Source organism: Aotus nancymaae, unplaced genomic scaffold (assembly GCF_030222135.1).
Source record: "Aotus nancymaae isolate 86718 unplaced genomic scaffold, 86718_ANA_hifiasm-v0.15.2.pri h1tg000064l_1, whole genome shotgun sequence".
Taxonomy (NCBI): Eukaryota; Metazoa; Chordata; class Mammalia; order Primates; family Aotidae; genus Aotus; species Aotus nancymaae.
The window spans coordinates 11,982,417-12,003,475 of record NW_026988479.1 but is presented as its reverse complement, the minus strand read 5'-3'; the positions used below and the strand labels follow the sequence as shown (position 1 = coordinate 12,003,475).

The following is a 21,059-nucleotide window of genomic DNA, read 5'->3' as shown; positions in this document are numbered from 1 at the left end:
GTCTTCAGGTCATTAAAAACTGAGGTATAAACACTGGACACACATTTATTCCATGCTTTGCAGAGTAGAGAGTCTGGATCCTACCTGGACAGAAGGCAGTGTTGTAAATGAGAGTCCTTAGGTTGCAAAGACCCAGTCAGGGCCTGGCTGCCTCTCCCCTAATGTGGAGAGTGGAGAAAGACCTTTTCTGCCTGAGCTCTGGGAAGTTGGGTTCTCCATCAAAGCCCTACGGTGAGAAATGGGCTTGCCTGATAAGCACATGTGGATAATAAAAATGAGGAGAGGATCTGCATGGTATTATTTTCTTCTGGAGAAGTTTCACATTGTTTTTTACAAGGCAGGCAGATGGGGACTGATCACCTTAAATCAATCAGGCCTGTGTTGATTGAAGGCTAGCTTGGAGTTCTCCTGAGGCTGTGTCTACTCCTTTTTTGTCACTGTCCCTATGGCTTCCAGTGAAGACCCAGGGATTCCCCCTGGGCTCCCTCAGCACTGGTAGGTTCTGAGCCCTAATCTGCGTCTCTTCAGCACTATGAGACATTCAGAACTTGGTTGTGCCTCGTAACAGCATTTCTGTTTAACTCCTTAGCAGTCTGCTCCTGGAGCTTTAGAATTTGGGAAAAGTTACAAAAGTGGGGTTGTTTTTTGTCCCTTTTTTACTCATTGGAATTTTGGCTCCTCAGATCTTTAATTTCTCTCTCCAGATGCTGAAGGCCCCAAACGCATTGCTGGGTTCTCTGGGTCTTGGTAGCAGCCCACTGCCTGGACCCTTTGCTGGTTTTATTAGTATTAAGAATTAGCATGTGCCCCGAGGGGCTAGGGAAAGTCAACTTCCTTCTCTGCACCATTTTTTTTTCCTTTGGGATTTCTTTCCTCAAGTCTTAGCATTCTACAAGACCTTCACTAGCTTGCACCCACATACTCACCTGCCCACCCATCCATCTGGATTTTCTTGTTCTCAGGAGTGTCTGTCTGCCCCAGTGACTCTGTCTGACTCTAAGAAATGAGCTAAATAGCTATAGATGGGCTGAAAAGACTCTTTCGTGGAGAAGGCATCCATCTGTTTATAGTGGAAAGTCAAGAATGAGGCCATAGGAAGGCTAGCAAAATAGGCCCAATCCACAAATCCAAACCTTGGGCTAAAGCAAAATTGAGCGTCTGCTATTACTAGGATCTTTTGGTGTCCTAGGCAGCCTCTCTCTAAGAGCATTAGCTATGCCTGGGTGTTCATCTCTTGGCATGAGTTTAGTGGTAAATGTAATCTTCTCTGGCAAAACTGCAAGACCAAGCTTTATGAAGTTAGCAAAGTTGATGTGTGATGGTCTTCAGAGGATGCGACACAAGTGTGAGACCACCGCAGCTTGCTTTCACAGCACAGAGGCCATCCAAATTCAAGTTCAGAACAATGGCTGCTCGCCCTGGGAGTCCAGGCTCTCTTTTTGTCCCACTCTTTGTTTGTGCTAACAGCGTCTTTGGGGTGTTGTCCAAGTGAGGTAGGAGTTATGTCGTGGTTGGATAGAAGGATTTGCTTTGAACATGGCTTTGCCAGTAGCCTTGCACACAGAGGGCAGAAAGCCCCCAGACTCATTGTTTGTCCTGCTTGCTTTTCTCTAGCCTGCACAGACAAGGAGTTGCGGAACCTTGCTTCCCGGCTGAAGGATTGGTTTGGAGCTCTTCACGAGGATGCGAACAGAGTCATCAAGCCTACCAGCTCCAACACAGCCCAAGGCAGTAAGACCATTTGACTTCTGCTCATTTATTTTCAATATCACATTTCAATTTATTAGACATTGTTTTAGGGTTAGCAATATCATTTGGGGGCAAAAAAACACCTACTACATTGAATATATACTTTGACTTTAAACATGTCCCAATCTCAAGAAAAAAAAGTTGGATTAAAAAATGTTTAGTAGGCTGGGTGTGGTGGCTCACACCTGTAATCCCAGCACTTTGGGAGGCCAAGGTGGGTGGATTGCCTGAGCTCAGGAGTTCCCAACCAACCTGGGCAACATGGTGAAATCCCGTCTGTACTAAAAAAAGAAAAAAAAAAAATATATATATATGTAATTAGCTGGGCATGGTGGCACCTGTAGTCCCAGCTACTGGGGAGGCTGAGGCAGGAGAATCACTTGAACCCGGGACGTGGAGGTTGCAGTGAGCTGAGATCACGCCACTGCACTCCAGCCTGGGTGACAGAGCAACACTCCATCTCAAAAACAAAAACAAAAATGTTTAGTATAGGCATTTTGGAAAAAATATATGATCTTACCATTTTAATGACCATAAGCATGCTGTGGTACATACTTTGAGGTTTTCTTCAGTGTCATACATGAAAGTGTGTGTGTATAATTACAAAGGTTGAATCATACTTTCCAGACTGTTTTATGAATTTTTACCATGTAGAAATGTGACTGTGTTTTCATGTTGTGAATAGTATTCTGCTTTCTAATAGCTACACAGAATGCAGTTTATGGACATAACAACTTACTTAATTTGGTCTTTATTTAGGGACATTTAGGTTGTTACCAGTGTTAGGCTAATAGAAGCCACACTGTAGCAAACATCTTTGGTGCTATGTTTACAATAGACTGCATATTGTCTTCCACAGAAACTCCCAGACAGGTGTCTCCTTTCCCCATCTGTAACAGGCAGATTGCTCAAGGAGCCTCCCATTGGCATCAACTGCTGAGCTGGCAGAGACCATACTCAGCTTTGTCATAAGCTGCAGCGAACACTCAGAGTGGGCCCTCACATTTGCACATTGATGGAGTCTCTTTGATGCTTTTAATTCAAAGGCAGTTAGGGAATAGGCTTCTCCACACTGTGGCCAGTCAGCACAGAACAGATTACTAAACAACACAATTGTTTGGTACATGTAGTTTGGCCACAGCCTTTTCTATGTAGTCATTTTGACATTATTTGGTCAAAATATAAAAACACGCCATTTAAAACAGAGCATTTCACCTGATCCCATGCTTGTTTGGAATTTCTGAAAGTAATGCTCGTGGATTGAATGCAGTAGGTAAGAAGTTAGAGTAGCAACTGTTGAGATTGTCCAGAGGTTGACTAGCATCTGGTCTTCAGCCAAAACAAAAATGATCTCCCTAACTTTTAGTTATTCTTGGCTGCTCATAACCTTCCAGAGATATCAGTGGAGAACATCGATCCAGGGGGACAATTACTGAAATAGTTGGGATCTTTTATCTTAAGGAAAAAATAGCATTTAAGTCCCAAAAGTGGTTCTTGGTGGTTGTATCTGTGGGAAAAGCAAAATAAGATTTTTTCCCTGGATCCTCTAGGAGCAGCTGGACTTTTGGGTTTTCTGAACAACCTTTCAACAAAAAGCAGATAAATGTGAGGAGACTGCTGCTTGCAGCCTCCAGTCTCTGGAGATTTCTCCAAAAGACCTGCTTTTGCCCAGAAGCAAATTGAGTCCCTGAAGAGGCGTTTAGGTTTGATATCCTGAAGCAACTGGAGTAAAGGGAATGTAAAAGAATGATGCTTGGTTAGCCCACAAGGCCAGAGGAATGAGTGGCGTTTGAGTCCAGGAGTTCTGAAGGGGAAGCCCGGGACCCTTGCTTGGTCCTGTACTCTTGGGGCCAACTAGAAGTGCTGCTCTCCTTTCCCCTGTACGCCAGGTAACCACAGATGTCAGATGAGGCACCACTTTTCTAGTAGTGCTGCGCTGGGCTTGACTTTTTGACTACTGCCCAACGAGATTGGCTCTTCTTTTTGGTGACCAGTCAGCAGTAAACTCCTCTTTGTGTATTAAAATGTTAGTATTCTATACAAAAGTGTAGAGCCGTGTAGCAAATTATCTCCTCTTATTCAGCAGCCCCTGAGGACAGCATAGTCAAAGACTGTTGACAATCATGACGTTCAAAGAAGGGGCCACGTTATGTCCCAGAGCCTCTCTGGAAAATAAAGAGGGTATTTTAAAATATGTTCTAAGATAATGAATAAATTTAAAAATGGAAAGATTTTATGTTTAAAGCAATAGAGTTTGCAGCAGCTAGAAAACTTCTCCCAACATTTTTTTTTTTTAATTGAACACTACATGCCTGTCATGCCTGAAGCTGCTGAAGGGGACAAGACAGTCTTTTCCCTCAGGGAGCCTATAGTCTGATTAACAAGCATGGGCAATGAGGGGAAGCACAGTGTTCTAAGAAAGCTCAGAGGAGGAGACGCTGCACTTATTTTATTGGCTTCTGGACAATGAAGACTTTTCTGTAAAGATGCTGCTCTAAAAAGAGTGGGTACACTTTGCAATATTCTACATTTCACTAAGCAGGGGTTCCTAGTGATGCACACAGAAACTTAATGACCAGGCTGTAGGCAACAGACCCCAGCAGGACCCCTTGCACTGCCCATCCCTAAACATGACACTGTAGCCCAGCTGGATGGTCTCAGGACAAGAAGATCAAGTCAGGCAGAAGGCTAGCAGAGGAGTCATTGAGAATATGTAGGTTCTGGATTAAGCTTGCCGGGGTCTGAATCTCCATTCTACAATTGTATGACCTTGAGCCTTATTTTTTCATCTGTACAGTGGAGATGATGTGGCACCATTTCATAGGACTGTTACAAGGATTCAGTGAGATAATTAAGTACAAAGTGCTTAGAAGCATGCTTTCTACATAGCAACACAGACGTTTGCTTTTATCGGTATTCTAGAAAAATAAAACTAGTCCTGGAAATCCAGTTTATGGAACAGCGTGGCACCTTTGATTCTGAAGGAAGATGAGTTTTAAATCTGGGGCATGTCTACAGTAGACTCAATATCCCGAGTGTTGAGCTAAGTGTTATTATTTTAGTGCATACAGTTTCCATTGTGGAAACAAATAATGCTTTAAGAAAGCGATGACTTCTCCCCCAGGGAAATAAGAAAGAAATTATTGTCTGAGTTGATTTGGATTCAATGTCATGGATCTCTTTAGGGGACTGAAGAAGAGAAGAGTAGAGAACAGAGGCAGGCACCTGGCTTGTTTTGCCATTAATGTTCAGACTGCTTGGATTTAAAGGTCCTCTGGGATGTAATCAGTGCTTCTGGATTATGCTATATTGTTTCATTTCACTGCTGTCCTTTTAAAAATATTTTGTTTCGGTTTTTCAATTTTTCTTGAAATATAAAAGCATAGTTTTTGGTATCATAAGCTATACCGCTTACTCATCATGTTTCTATTATTTCTTTTGGGCATACCCCATTTCAAGCAAATGAAAATGCATATTTATATCACAGATACATTATCATTTGGGGATTTGTTCCCTTTAGAATAGATTTTCCTCAAATGCTGACTTTTAAACTGTTTCACTTAAAAAAAAAATCACAAAATATTCTAGAGAATCACTCAATCTGTATCCTGGGAAGGAAACAGCCTTAGGAGGGGAGTGGGATTGGGTCTTGGCATCTTCTTGGGTCAGTGAGCAAGGAGGGAAGCACCAGGCTTGGTGGCAGCTGAGATGTGCCTTTTGCTTGGCAGGGTTTGACACCAGCATCCTGCCCATCTGCAAGGACTCCCTGGGCTGGATGTTCAACAAGTTGGACATGAACTATGACCTCCTGCTTGACCATTCAGAGATCAATGCCATCTACCTGGATAAGTACGAACCCTGTATCAAGCCTTTGTTCAACTCTTGTGACTCCTTCAAGGATGGCAAGCTCTCTAACAATGAGTGGTGCTACTGCTTCCAGAAGCCTGGAGGTAAGGTGGGAGGGATGCATGGGGTCCCTAGCCCAGGGCAGACTTCCTGGAATAGAGGAGGACAACATATGACTATGGAGAGGGCAGAGAGCCACTGCCAGACGATAAATAATTCATTCCATTTAATGCCAGGCCCACAGTCTCATTTCTCCCAGTTTATATCTGCTTTTAGTGTGGTATACTAGAAGACCCAAGAGAATAAGTCAAGGAGTCAGTTACTTCTGCCTGCTCCTCCCTTTGGGAAAGTCTCTTCACTGTTTTTTCATCTATAAAATGGGTATAGAAACTTTGACTACATAATCCAAAGGTCATTGTGAGCTCTCAATGTAAAAAAATACCTTACAAATGTAAGAGACAATGAAAATTATTCTCATTGAGAAAGCCACTTGTCAGTTTCTCTAGGATAAATTCAGATTTATACTAAGTATCCTACGCAAGGATATTTCAGTTATGAATAATCTCCAGCTAATGAATAAAAGAGGCAAAACTTGAGGAATAGAAAAGATCCCGGGGTATTTCAAAGTCAGGCAGGTTGGCTTGCAGGGGGATTCAGAGTAGGGACAGGACGACTCTCAGGAAGCCAGTGGCAGGTGCTCTCACTTTGCCTCCCTCTGGCTGAGGAGTGCACCTGAGTATGGCAGTCACAGTTAATGGGACCAGCAGAGACTGGCCCACATCTGAATTCCAATCCCAAAACCCAGTGTGGGTCAGGTATTCAGGAGAACATTCTACCACAGGCATAGCTGGCATACCCGACATATTCCGCCAGGAAAGGAGGATGGCTGCTAATATGGAAGTACTTAAGTTGTGTATATAAAACAACTGTAATTTATGTTCTCTGCATGTCTGTATAGACAGTACACACACAACAAACAATGTGGGCATTATAAAAGGGCATTCAGTGAAAAATAAGTATGTGTGTATGGGATTTCAAGATACGTTCTTACAAGTAGAATTACTAGTCAAAAGGCCTTTTAAAATTGAGCAATATTTCCCACTTGACTTCACCTCGAAAGCGGTTGTAACAATTTTTACTTTCACCAAAAATATTTGAGAATAGCTATTCTCTATGGTGTTACCAAGCTTTTTGAGTTAGGTTGAACTTCTATACATATGAAACATTCGTGAAATGTCTATATGTTCTTTGTATATTTTTCTATCAGGTTCTTGTTTTTTTAAGGAAACTGGAACTTTTCGGGACAAAGATATTGCAAATATTTTTCCCAAATTTCAGTTCATGCATTTTTGCTAGGGAGAAATTTTAAGATAGTCAAACTTCTCCCTTGTTTTGGCTTCAAGACTCCATAAAGCTTAGCTCACTTTATCTCTTATGTTTTCTTCATAAGAGGAAACCTTTCGTTTTTGTTCTTCACTTTATGTATGTTTACATAGTCAAGTAGGCTCCCAGCCTCCCCCACAGCCCTGGAGATGGTCATCCAGTTGCCCTTCTCTCATTTATTAACCAATTTGAAATGTGGCTTCTAATTATATATATATATATCCTTTTATGTATTCTAACTAAGTCAGTTTTAGACTTTTAAATAACAGTTGTTTTACAATAATGTTTTAACATCTGGCAGGACCATCATTTGCTGCCATTAATTTTGTTTTTTAGAATTTGTCTGGATATTAATATGTTTCTTTCCCTCTGTGAACTTCAGCATCAGTTTACCCAATTAAAAATGGTTTCTATTGGTATTGTTTTTAGTATCAGGCAAAATTAGATTAATCAAGTAAAAATCAATAGCTGTATAATATGGAATCATTTTGTCTTAGAACAGGATCTATCAACCGGTGGTGTTACATTTTAAAATTTTGTTCTAATAATTATTGTACTTCCCTTGAATTTATTATTGTTACCATTGTAAATGAAAAAGGTTTTTTTTTTTTTTTTTTTTTTTTTTTTTTACATTATACTCCCTCCCTGGTGGTTGTTTCAACATCGATTTTATTCCAACTACCTTACAAAGCTCTTGTTTTATTTATAAGTTATTGCGGTTGGTTTGCTGGATTTTTCAGGTATGCAATCATACCATCTGCAGATAGTGATAATTTTTCTCTTCGTCTTTAATTTTTATACCTCATTTATTTCTCTTTTCTAATTATATCTGTTAGTACCTAAAATCAATGTTAAAATAATAGCCATTTTAAAATTTTAGTAAATACTTGTAGCGATTCTCAGCATTAAGCCTAGTGACAGCTTTAGGTTTGAATTCATATTGTATCGTGATTTTTAGCATGGTTTCCTTACAACACAGAGCCTGTGTGTTAATGCTTTACCTGGAGGTAACAGTGCCAGGCCCTGAGAGTAAAGCTACTTACTGTTTTAACCGAGAGTCAGAGTGGTCACCTGGCCTCATGGTACATCTCTGGATAGGCTGCCCTTACTCTCACGGTTGCTGAAAGCCAGAACCCCTACCTGTGGCACAGCATCCAGGACTGTCATAATAAATGCTACCTTTTATAATACAGATGAAATTTGTTTCTCCTTTCCTTTGATGTTTTCCATTTATATGTTTCTCCTTTACTCTGAAAGCATCTTAAGAAGGCAACAAAATATATTTTACTAGCAGTTTCTCTCATGGAACAAGCACCAAGACCAGGTAGCATTGTGCAGGGTAAGAGTTGTAAATAGTTGCTTAGATACTTTATATGCAAATGTGGGACCTGCAGAAAGAGGCAGTATCAGCCAAATATAAGAGCTTAGAGAACCAGAACCCCTCTGCCAAGGACGGGAGAAACATGAACCACAAGGTCTGCCAAGGCAAGTCATGGTAAACTCTGAAGAACGAATGAGGTCACTTTTCATTTTGTTTAGAATGACTTCTTTTCCATGACATGCATTTTGCAGCTGAGGACCCAGAGGCTGGAACAGGTGAAGAGACCTGCTCAAAGTATTCAGCTGGGAGGTGGCAGAGCCTAGATATAAAGCCTCATCACTGCCTCTCCAGATCTCTTCTGTATCTTCATAATTGTCCCTCGGCTTCAAGGGATTAATTTGTGTTTTACTTTCCTAGGGGTAGTGAACCGTGAGGTCTGAAGTAACCATTCCTGTCCATCCTCTGCTACAGCAAAACATAGGCTACATAAGTATTTGTCACCTCTGATTAGTTTGTTTGTGGATTCGAAACACTTCCCCACTAATAAGCCTTGGCTGATTACTTCCTTCCTGATAGAAAGGAAAAAGTCTGTTACACTACCTATTAGGTACTTGATATTTGCTTGAGTTGGCACTAGAAAGAAACATTTCTATACAATGCAAGTAGTCCCCAAATACTATTTTAAGTGCATTGTGGTATGAGGTTTGTTTTGTAATTAGTCACACTAATGGCCTGAATTTGTTTGTTGTATAGTAACAGCATATGGAACAATTCCCCTCCCAGGTGTGTCATTGTCTACATTTCACGTCAAGAGTGAAGTCAATCATTAGAGATTATATTCCATGCCATCTGGAAACTGACTTCCAGAAATTATTTTTTAGGTCTCCCTTGCCAGAATGAAATGAACAGAATTCAGAAGCTGAGCAAGGGGAAAAGCCTGCTGGGTAAGTACAATTTCTTCACTGTTTAAACAACTAATTAAACCAGCCATGTCCCTTGTAATGATCAGCGTGACAATAGTTATTCAATTAGGGCTAGTGTTTCATGAAAGAAATGCCTTGTTTTACCCCCAGGCAGAGCTCTTCCAGGCAGCTGGACATAAACAGAGGACTGGTGGCTGGTTAAGAATTGCTGTGTGTTCCTTCAGCAAGAAGAGAGTTCCGCCAGGGCTGGAGTCTAGCACCATCCCCACTGCTAACTCCTCCCTCATCTTAGGCTAAAACAAATCTTGGCTTTTTCTTTCCAAGTGAAATCATTGAATGGTGCTCTCAAGTGCTCTTTCCAGTGCCAGAACTATAAGGTCTAAAAATTATAGCATTTCCTCTATTCCCTAGATAGGGTTGTCTGTTGAAGGAAGGAGATGAGTTGTCCTCTCTTGAGAATTTATCAGACAGAGTTGAACAACATGCATGTGCTTAAGCCTATTTCTACCTTCACCTAATCCCTCCAGGAAAGTATGCAGGTATGCAGGCTGTTTAAACACCGTGGAAGCAAGTGGGTTGTATGAATATGTGTTCTCCTAACATGCAAATCATGCGGGCCTCTCAAGGGGCTAAAGAGCTCCGAGCCTGCCTTTCTCCAGCATGTGGAGGAAGTCCTGGCATTTGTCATAGAAACACTGGAAATTCTCATTGGTTTGCTGAAGAAAGGAAGAGTCTGCGTTGCTTTCCTTTCTTTTAAAAAAAGAGGTGTCAGCTGTAACAGTAATTCAGAATTATTCCTGTGAAGCATTCAGAGGCAGGTGCATTCCCCAAGCAGCTGCCATTTCAGAAGTTTCTCTGTTTATTTGAAGGAAATGGGCAAGTTTTCTAGCAGATTGTCTAATGTAGGCAGTCTATGAATTCCAGTGATTTCTCCTCTTATGATTTTTTTTGAGTTACCTCTAAATGCATGTATTCTCTTCCTTTGACTTTTGGCTTCTGATGACTTCCCCAAAGTTGTCATGATTTTGAACTCCTTGGGTCTACATTGTTCTCCTGAGTAAAAGGACATAAAGATATGTTTCTGGTCTGAAGGCAAAGTGACTGGATCCCTCCTCCATAGGTTTTTCCAGTGCAAGGACTTTTGTGTTTATTGATCTAATTTCTCCCTGTGGGATATTATTTTGAGTGAAATACCTATGATCTACAGGTGGTTGTAGAACTAGTGCACTGCCGTTTACTAAAACACTGTTTTTATGCAGTATAGATATCTTATACATTGCCTCATTATTAAGGGTCACCTGTGATTAGATGTCTCATATTCCATTTACCCCAGTGCATGTGAATGAAATGCCTACCTTTCTCCTAAAATAAACCTCATTTTGTTTTAAAGCTTGCTTTATCACATTTCCCACATATGGGGATTACTCCAGCTCACTCAGAAAAAAATGCCATTTATTTGCTTACAAATTCTTTTTTTTTTTTTTTTTTGAGACGGGGTCTCGCTCTTGTTACCCAGGCTGGAGTGCAATGGCGCGATCTCGGCTCACCGCAACCTCCGCCTCCTGGGTTCAGGCAATTCTCCTGCCTCAGCCTCCTGAGTAGCTGGGATTACAGGCACGCGCCACCGTGCCCAGCTAATTTTTTTTGTATTAATAGAGACGGGGTTTCACAATGTTGACCAGGATGGTCTCGATCTCTCGACCTCGTGATCCACCCGCCTCGGCCTCCCAAAGTGCTGGGATTACAGGCTTGAGCCACCGCGCCCGGCCTACAAATTCTTTATGTATTCAGGGGCATACAGATTCAAATAAATAAAACAATCAATAACAAATTATTATCAGCTATAATAATTGCATTGTAGATTTGGAGCAGCACCTGCTTCTTACCAACCTAGGAGCTCAACCCAATTTTTTTTTCGGTCCAAGGAGGAGCCAGCTATCTACATGTTCTCTTTGTAAGCAGTCCTTGATTGAAAATCTGTTCACAAATCTCTTTTTGGGCTATTGACAACATCTACTGCTCTTTGAAAACTAATGTGCAATGGCTTACACTCCTTAATAAGAGGGTGGCCATCACTAAGCATCTAACTGCGGCATCAGCGGCCTTTCCTAAGTGATAGCTATAGTGTTCCATGGTCTCATTTCATCTCTGAGAATATAGTTATCTTGGTATAGCCTGGTGAGTAGCATGTTCTAGACTAGACCCTAGAGTCAGCTGGGTCTAGGTTTATGTCTTGATTCAAAATAGGAGAAATCTGTCCCCCCACCTATTTTTTTTTTCTGGGATTGTTCCACTAAATAAAAGGTAAATTTGAAAATGTAAGCACACTTACTTACAAAAATCAGAAACAAAATGACAACATAGAAAGCCACAGTGGTAGGCAGGAGCCTCTGTTTTCAGGAGGCTGATAGAGATGGTGTTACCACCCAGGTTACACAAAGAGGAAGAATTCTTCCATACAAGATGCAATCTCACTGTCATGAAACACACACCCCCTTTAAGGAAAACCAAAACTAAAAACTGTTTTATAAAGATTACCCACAGCACAATGAGAATCAGATTGACATCAGACTTACTGTTGACAATGCTGACTTACGAAGAGAAAATAATATCTTCAAAGTGCTGAGGGGAAATAACTATGAACCTACAATTTTAAATTTATCCCAGTGATCATTCAAGTGTGATGGCAGAGATACTCTGAAACCATCTAAGATTCAGTCAGCTTACTAACCACAGACTCACTTAAATATCGCTAAAGGATTTATTCTACCAAACAAATGATCCCAGAAGGAATTATTCAGATGCAATAATGAAAAAGAAATGACATGCTTCTAACTCTAAATAAATAAGACCAAAAAAATAGTTTTATAGCCACCTAGAATTAAAATTTCAGACAATTGGCAGAAGTGAGAAAAAGGTGGTAAGAATGTGTTAAGCTTCTAGTTTGTTCATGAAAAAAATAAATATATAGATTAACTGTAGCTCTTACTGCGGAAAACTATGCTCCTCTGTGGAAAATATGAATAACCGTAAGAATGTTAGAATACATAGTGTTTAAACCTATGCAAATAAGACAAGACATAAAGAAAACTTGATTTCCATAGAAGGCAGGAAAAATGGTAAGTAGAAAACAGATACGGTGGCAGAAACAGGAGTAAGCATTTCTATAGTCACAATAAATGTGAACAGGTCGAACATATTTATTATCATCGATAAGTGTTTTAAAGGAGAGTTAATGAAAATAATTCCACCAAAAGTTGAAATCAAGAGGGTAAATACTCTTTTTTAAACAACATTAATGTCTGACAAAGCGTATCTGTTTTTTACAATGCAGTCATCTTGCTGAAATATCCCTTTTACTATATGCCAGCAGTTGCTGTGTAGACCTGCCTTGCTTAATGACAATGGTTCTGAGAAATGTGTCATTAGGTCACTTTGTCATTGTGTAAACATCATAGAGTATACTCACCCAAACCTAGCTGGTATAGTCTATTGCTCCTAGGTTACAACCCTGTACATCATTTTATTGTACTGAATACTGCAGGCAATTGTAACATAATGGGAATTATTTTTATATCTAAACATAGAAAAGGCATAGTAAAAATATGGTGTTGTACTCTTATGGAACCATTGTCACATATACAATCCATTGTTGACTAAAGGATGGAATAGAACTGTAAGGGGGATTTATATCCACGGTGGTCTTCAGAAACTTTGACATACCTCTTCTTGAAACTAACAGTTCAAGTAAACAAAGATTTGTTAGCATTCACACTTATATATGTATTCCTGAACCTAGCCATTGAATATAGTCTTTCAAACACACACAAATATCTGCCACAGACCATACCACAAAAGAAACTCAACAAATTTCAAGTAAATCATCACAGATCAAACCTACTGACCACAACACAACAATAGAAGTAAAATATGAGATTACTAAACCCCATACATTTGGTTTCATAAATAAATATTGATCAAAGATGAAATAGTGTAAAAACTACAAAATATTTAGAAATGAATGAAAATGAAAACATGGGGTACCAAATACATAGGAAGCAACTAAAATAAACTTAAGGAAACTTCATCGCTTTAAATGCGTTTTTTAAAAAAAGACAAAAATGAAATTAACTGGATTTCAATTCAAAAATTTTTAAGAACAACGCAAAGTGAATAGGACTAAAGCAGACAACAGCAAAGTAAAACTGTTAAAATACCGTATCAGAAATAGTTTTTTGAACAAACTAATGAAATAGACAAACTTGTGACAATATGAGGAAGTGAAAAGGTTCAAATAGTGACATGAATTTAAATGTGGGATATAAGCTCAGTTATAGAATACTGTATATTGTGGTTCTCAAGCTTACAAAAACCTAGATGAAATGGATACTATCAGTTACCAAATTTTGGTAATAGAAGACCCAAGTAAATCAAAACCAGGAAATTAATCAAAATGCTACTCTCAAAATGGGCACCAAGTCCAAGATACTTTTATGGACACATTCTCATTTTATAAAAAATGTCGAGTATACCTGAATCATTTTATGAATTAAGAACATCCATAGAAACAATGCAGAAAACACAGAAACAAAATTATATGCCTCAATCACTGTATTAGTCCATTTTCACACTGCTATGAAGAAAGGCTCGAGCCTGGGCAATTTCTAAAGAAAAAGGTTTAATGGACTCACAACTCCACATGGCTGGGGAGGCCTCACAATCATGGTGGAAGGCAAGAGCACAGGTTCAGGGGAACTGCCCTTTACAAAACCATCAGATCTCATGAGACTTATTCACCATCACGAAAACAGCATGGGCAAAACGCACCCCCATTATTCAGTTACCTCCCACAGGGTCCCTCACATGACGTGTGGGGATTATGGGAGCTAAAATTCAAGATGAGATTTGGGTGGGGACACAGCCAAAACATATCAATCACTTAGTAACATATTTGTAAATTTGTGCCACCAGTAATCCATCTTGTTAAAAGTATGTAAACCATAAAAACCATATGATTTTCTCACGTTAAACATGTAATTAGTAACAGTAGTGCCCATTCAAGATTTAAAGGGAAAAATTCGTACTAATCAAAGAAGGAATAGAAGGAATTTTGCTTAACCTTGGGCACATTGTTTAACTCCAGTTTATCACTTCTTTTGTCTGTAAACAGGGAGATAGTAATAGCAACACCTTATGGTGATATTGGCATGGCTTGATGAAATAATGCAAGTAAAGCACTTAGCTATTATTACCTCTTTCTTAGAGGCTAGAAGACAGTGACAAGGAATGGCTTGGAACTGTGTGATCCATGGACTGGTGTAGTTCATAGAACATTTGTTACTAGTCAGCACTGAGTGCAGTAGTTAATGCATATAGAAAGTTTTATAGCAGTGTCACTTTGTGTGGTTGCGCAAAGTATTGGTAATGCCCGACTTGATATTTACTAGCAGATGCCTTGGGACGATTACTTAATTCTCCTAGACCTCAGTTTCCTATTTATTAAAAGGTAACAATGGTAAGTATCTCTTAGAGTTGTGAGGATAAGAGATTGCACAAATATATGTATATGTACACATGGATTAGATCAGTGCCTAGAATAGAAGTGTTCAATACATGATAACTATTATCATTCCTGTTTAAAAACTGAGCTCCTTAGAGCTCAGTGCATTTGGGCTCCCAAAGGTTAAGGGCCCTGTAATCTTGACTAAGTAATGGCTAATCATCCCTATCCTCTGCTGCTGTCATATTTTTGACATGTGAGCCCTCTTTCCTGTGTTGAGAGGCATTAACCCTGAGTATCTCTGCACGTCTCTGATTAAAGTTGTACCTTTTGTTCCCCCAGGGGCCTTCATACCTCGGTGTAATGAGGAGGGCTATTACAAAGCCACACAGTGCCATGGCAGCACAGGGCAGTGCTGGTGTGTGGACAAATATGGGAATGAGTTGGCTGGCTCCAGGAAACAGGGTGCTGTAAGCTGTGGTGAGTAGGCTCTCCTGCATCAGTCCCACAATGACCTGGCTGACCTGTGGGTCCTCACTGTGTAAGGATCTCCACAGAAGCATGACCAGAGGTAGCTCCAGTCTACATTGAGTTTATAATGGAGATATAGTAACCCTGAAATCACATGAACTCACACATAGCTAGCTTGGCAAGTGGCAGGAACTCACTATGACCAGAGAAGGGAGTTAGACAGAACTGCTGCAGGCAAAGAGCGACTTCGGCTGCCTTTACTTCTCATTTAGGGTTGTAAACCTCCTGGGAAGGTAGGAGCATTTCAAGAATTCTAGGGCTCTTATGAGAAAATAGTTTGTAATCTGTGCCCTGTAGATTGACCTCAGTGGGGCAGGGATGTTTCCGTGTTCAGAAAGTAAACTGCTTGGTTTTACCCTACAGTTAAGTCACATGCAAAGGGAAAACTGCTGACATGGGACATGTGGTGTAAGTGGAAACTAACCTCAATGCTTGACTCTTTCAGAAGAGGAGCAGGAAACCTCAGGGGATTTTGGCAGTGGCGGCTCTGTGGTCCTACTGGATGACCTAGAAGATGAGCGGGAGCTTGGACCAAAGGACAAAGAGGGGAAGCTGAGGGTGCACACCCGAGCCGTGACAGAGGATGATGAGGACGAGGACGACGACAAAGAGGATGAGGTCGGGTACATATGGTAGTGCCCACAAGAAAGAGGACACAAGTTTCGCACAAAATTGCAAGTCACATCCTATTCCTGCATTTGTATCTGAGACTCCAAGGCACCAAGGTCTCTTCTCCATTGTTGTTCTCTATACCCGACCTAAGGTTTGGAAGACAACTGCTTGTTCCCAGAGGATTCTGATTTTGCATATGTTTGTATGGGAGAAGGAGTGTTGTGTTTTGTTGCTGTTTATTTTTTGGATAGGGAAATGGCTGATTAACTAGAGCCTCCTTCCCTCCTGTGAGATTTTTCCAACAAGCATGTGATTTATGTGGAATTCTGACAGTGCAGGGAGCCCCCACCCTCTTAAACGTCAAAGACCCTTTTGGTTACCCACACTGGTGGTTATTACAGCATGGTTCCCAGCCTTACAGTGTCTAAGTGCTTTTCTTGTGTCCTGTAGATGTTGTGAAAAAGACAAAAAAATACACACATACCACACTGTACCTTTCCCTCCTGCCCCTTATTACTCCTGGTGTTTATTATTAAAAATTTGTTTTTTCACATCATTATATCTGGCTTCCTATAAACAACAGCCTTAATTCAGTTAAGACTCCCTTTGGGGAATTCATTTTATTAAAAATTGGTGTCTGGATACTTCTCTGTACATGCATAAATATGCATGCATGTATAAAAAGACTGTGTGTGTTCTTTGCACACACACACATACCTCTCAGAAAAAGTGTTTGACTATCTTAAAAATTCACTTGAGAAACAATTATAAATTTGTCAGCTTGTCCAGACTTGGAACGAAACTTCTGGAATAAGAAATTTGTATCAAAGTCCTTTTTTGCACTAACAGTTGGCACTTGTAGCCTGCAGGCTGAGGAGGTCTCTTCTCTGTGCATCAGCAGTTACTGAAAGCCTCCGATTGAGAAAAAACCTCCGTCTGCCTAAATCACTTTTCTTACAGAAGCCATGTGACTCCCACACGACATGGGCCGCTTCACAAGCCATCTCTTTCATTTCTGCTCCAAGTGCCCTTGGCTGCAGCCATCCTGTCTGCCATAGGTTCCTTCCTTCCTTACCTACTCAAGGGCTTTTTCTAAGGCATGCACACGTATCCCCTGTTCTCTGAGAGGAGAGTACAACGGTGTTCCTTAAGAGAAGAAAATTTCTAATTCTGAACTCAATGTTTTGCTTTTACTCCCTTTCTACTGACAAATCGTAAGGGCACAAAAGCTGTACAGATTTTTTTTTAACCACTCAAAGAATCCCAAATGGAGGCCTACAAAGAACGTCATGATAGCACATGGAAGCAAACCCTGGGTTTTTAAGAGCAAATTCTGTCCCCCTCTCACTCCCCATAAGTTACAAGATACTGATGAAGAAAGTTCTTCACCATAGTGTTTGTTTTAACTAAACTCACTGGAGTCTAGTTCCAAATTTGGTAGTCATCATCTCTACATTCCTTAGAATTTCTCTCCCTATCGAGCTGACCCAAGATACAAGTACCAAAGGCTAGTCTCTAAAGTTCCCCATTTCACTCAGTACCAGTCCATAAGCTCCTGCCTTACCTGGCTTTCATCTACCAGGATGCCCTAATCAGAATCAGCCACCCAAGCGAGGCTCTCTGGCCCATATGTCTGTCTCTTGCCTTCCCCCATGAACTTTTCAGTCTGTCCACACAAAAGCCACATGAACTCAAGCAAGAAATATGTTCAGCCGAAACATCACAGTGGCAGCTGCCCAATCCCCCACCCGAAACTAACCATTTGGATGTACCAACCCACCTTAAATTAGCATGTTCCAATCCTTGCATTGGCTGAATAAAGTGGCATTAGTTGGTCTTAGATAGATAGGAAATGAACATACTTGATATAGCAAAGTCCTTTGGCTTCGTAAATAACCCTGAGGTTTTATACATACTTTCCCCAGAGAGAGACAGACCATAGGCAAGCTCTGTATTGGGCTCTCAACTCCATCACCTTTGTTTCAGTATTTTTTTCTTTCTTGAACAAAACTGAGGTAATTTAGAAAACAGGTGCTTAATTGCAATAAAATTAAAGTATATTAAAAATCAAGACGTATTTTAAAATCTCAGTTTAGATCATCAAAGAAAGCCATTGTTACTATCTCCTTTGAGCTTAGGCAAATGTACAAGAAAACAAATTGAAATTGAAAAATTGATTTCACTTAGAAAAACTTCTAGGAGCAGGGTGAACCACTAATTTTAATTTGCCTGATTATCTTATGACAAGTATCAAATTAAGATGTATCAAATTAAGATGACACTTAAAGATCCTTAGCATTAACTTAATGATGGAGAAGAGTGCTCAATAGATAATTCCCAGTAAGGTAATGAGATGACATTTTCAGAGACATTCTAAGAAGATATTTCAATTCATTAAAATATTAAATACAAAGCCCTCCTCAAACTGGAGCCCCCAAATTGATGGAGCCACTTTAATAATGCTTTTCATGCCTCACTTTGACATGACAGCATTAGATTTTTAAAAGACCTTTAATACTTTCCATGAGTACTAAAAATTAGAATGAGTTACCTTATCCTTAGAAGTAGAATGTTTGCTTTCTTCTTTTTGGAAAGAGACCCCCCAAAAAGCCCACTGGTACCAGTGACAATGAGTCACTTGTACAGTGACCAAGTACACATAAAATACTGATTAAAAAATAGTATCATGATAATCCAGTCCCTTGTCTGATAGAAGTATTAACCTGAACCCTCACTAACTCACTTTTGAAAAGTTCTTAGTGAATAGTTTCATTCTTATTCCATAAACAGCTCTTTTAATACAATTTCCTTGGCATCCAAATTAAATCCCAGAATTTTGTTCCACCATGGTTAGTTGTTTGCCATCTGAATGTATTATTGTTTCTACCAATATTCTAGGCATGAAAATACCTTAATACTGAGTTGGAGGTTTTGTATCTTGTTTCTTCTCCTTCATGCCCATTTTCTTACCCACAGTAGCAAATGACAACGTGTCTGTCCAGGTCTCCCCCTCCACTTGCATTTTTAATTCTTGTTACCTTGACCACACTGTACAGTAACATCCAAGAGCCCGTTCTGCAGTGGGTGGTTTTGGTCTTTTTATAAACCTTTTTCTCAAAGTCACTGATGTTTGTCCCTGTTAAATGTGTAGCATTGTAATGAGAGCCCATCTAATCCTGAGTGTCAGTTTGTTGTCCCTATTGTAGATGAAATAGTGACGTAGCAAAAACCTAGTAAATTCTGAATGCTTTTCCACGTAGACCTATCTGGAATGTGAACACAACTCTTTGGTTAATAGTAAATGCTTAACTGTAGTCCTGAGTAGGTGCATTTCTGTCTGTCTCAATAAATTTTACTTTGTCTGCAACATCTGAGTGTTTGTAATTCACTGGGCAGGATGTGCATTCAGCACGCACATCCCACACGCAATCACTACGGAACGGTATGAGCAGACAAAAGAGGATAACCAACAAGGCTGTCAGGACTTCTGATTGTGATAGAGAGGTCTGCCTGCAGGTAGTCTGGCCTGGTACCTGCAGCGCCCCTGGCATATGCATGCCCTATGCCTGCTCAGTCTAGAACAGGGGTCCCCAAACCCTGGGCCACAGATCAGTACTGGTCCATGGCTTGTTAGGAACCTGGCTGCAGAGCAGGAGGTGAGCAGCAGGTGGGCAAGTGAAGCTTCCTCTGTATTTATAGCCACTCCCTGTCACTTGCATTACTGCCTGAGCCCTGCCTCCTGTCAGATCAGCAGTGGCATTAGATTCTCAAAGGAGTGCAAACCCTCTTGTGAACTGTGCACACCAGATATATAGGCTGCATACTTATGAGAATCTGATGCCTGATGATGTGTCGCTGTCTCCCATCACCCCCAGATGGGACTATCTAGTTGCAGGAAAACAAGCTCAGAGCTTCCACTGATTCTATATTATGGTGAGTTGTAGAGTTATTTCATTATATATTAAACTGTAATAATAAAGTGCACAATAAATGTAATGCACTTGAATCATCCTGAAACCATCTCCCTCACCCTGAGGTTCATGGAAAAATTGTCTTCCATGAAACCCATCCCTGGTGCCAAAAGGTTGGGGACTGCTGGTCTAGAACCACTCACCTGAGTCCTCCTTTTGGCGGCCTTTGCCTCTCTAAGGCTCCAACTTCACTCCTTACCTATCAGATTTCACTCTTGTCATCCTGTTTACAGCCTTAAAGTTTTTAAACTCTGCTTATCCCTTCCCTCCCCAGTCAGTTATTCTCTAATTCTCTGAAAAACAAAAAACAACACAACCCACCTCTCTTCCCTTTATGGGGACCCTAGGGTCCCCTCTGTTCAGGAATACACCAGATCCTTGTCAAACATCAGAAAGTCAGAAAGCACCTAAATTGGTATGGGAATTATTTCCGTTTCCCCTCTATCCACATTTGGGCCAGTGTGTCTATGACTTAATTATACCCTGAGTGAGTAATTTTGCCATGAGCTGAGGTAGAAACTATCTTATGAATAATTCCACTCCTTTACCCTCTGGACTAGATTTTACAGACAGTTTACAGATTGACAGTTCAAGAAAAGGTGCTTCGTAAATCCGCAAAATAACCAATGTCAGGAGAACAAGGGCCAATGTAATGTCTCCGAGGTAGTTAAGGGCACATTAAAGAATTGTTGGCATTTGTGAACACACTTCAGATTCCTCTCAAATCAGCAGGTAACCCCCCATCCACTGTCGTGGATGCCATATTAGTTTGTTGAAGGCCAAGACTAACGCAAGAACAATTGGAAGGCAGTTCTCCAGCTTTGGTTACAGAGCTGACCATAAAGGTCACACTACTTTCTCAAATTTCTTAGTGGTAAGATTTGCTTTGATATATTGACCTAAAGAAAAAGAAAGATTTTAAAAAAATTTATTCATTCAACAAACCTTTATAGATTAATTGGTAGATGTATAGATTTCACTCTGTTGGATGGATGGATGCTACCATGGGCAGGAAACATACTCAGTTCTAGGAATATAAAAGTGAGTGAGATCTGGTACCTGCTTGAAAAAGTTATTACCACCTTGAACAAGACAAACAAATAATTGTTGAAAAAACTAGGTGGAGGCTGGACGTGGTGGCTCACACCTGTATCCCCAGCACTTTGGGAGGCTGGGGAGGACAGATCTCTTAAGCACAGGAGTTTGAGACCAGCCTTGGCAAC

General features: G+C 40.4%; 1 protein-coding gene across 1 annotated transcript in view; it reads left to right on the top strand.

Annotated features, from left to right (window-relative positions):
• Positions 1–19,232, top strand: part of SPOCK1 (SPARC (osteonectin), cwcv and kazal like domains proteoglycan 1) — a 527,247-nt gene extending 508,015 nt beyond the window's left edge. The window contains exons 6-10 of the mRNA XM_021664934.2: positions 1,615–1,731; positions 5,478–5,699; positions 9,181–9,243; positions 15,065–15,202; positions 15,699–19,232. Coding sequence (XP_021520609.2) covers positions 1,615–1,731; positions 5,478–5,699; positions 9,181–9,243; positions 15,065–15,202; positions 15,699–15,889 — 731 coding nt within the window. The 3' untranslated portion in view covers positions 15,890–19,232. The remainder of the gene's footprint in view (positions 1–1,614; positions 1,732–5,477; positions 5,700–9,180; positions 9,244–15,064; positions 15,203–15,698) is intronic.
• The last annotated feature ends 1,827 nt before the right edge of the window (positions 19,233–21,059 follow it).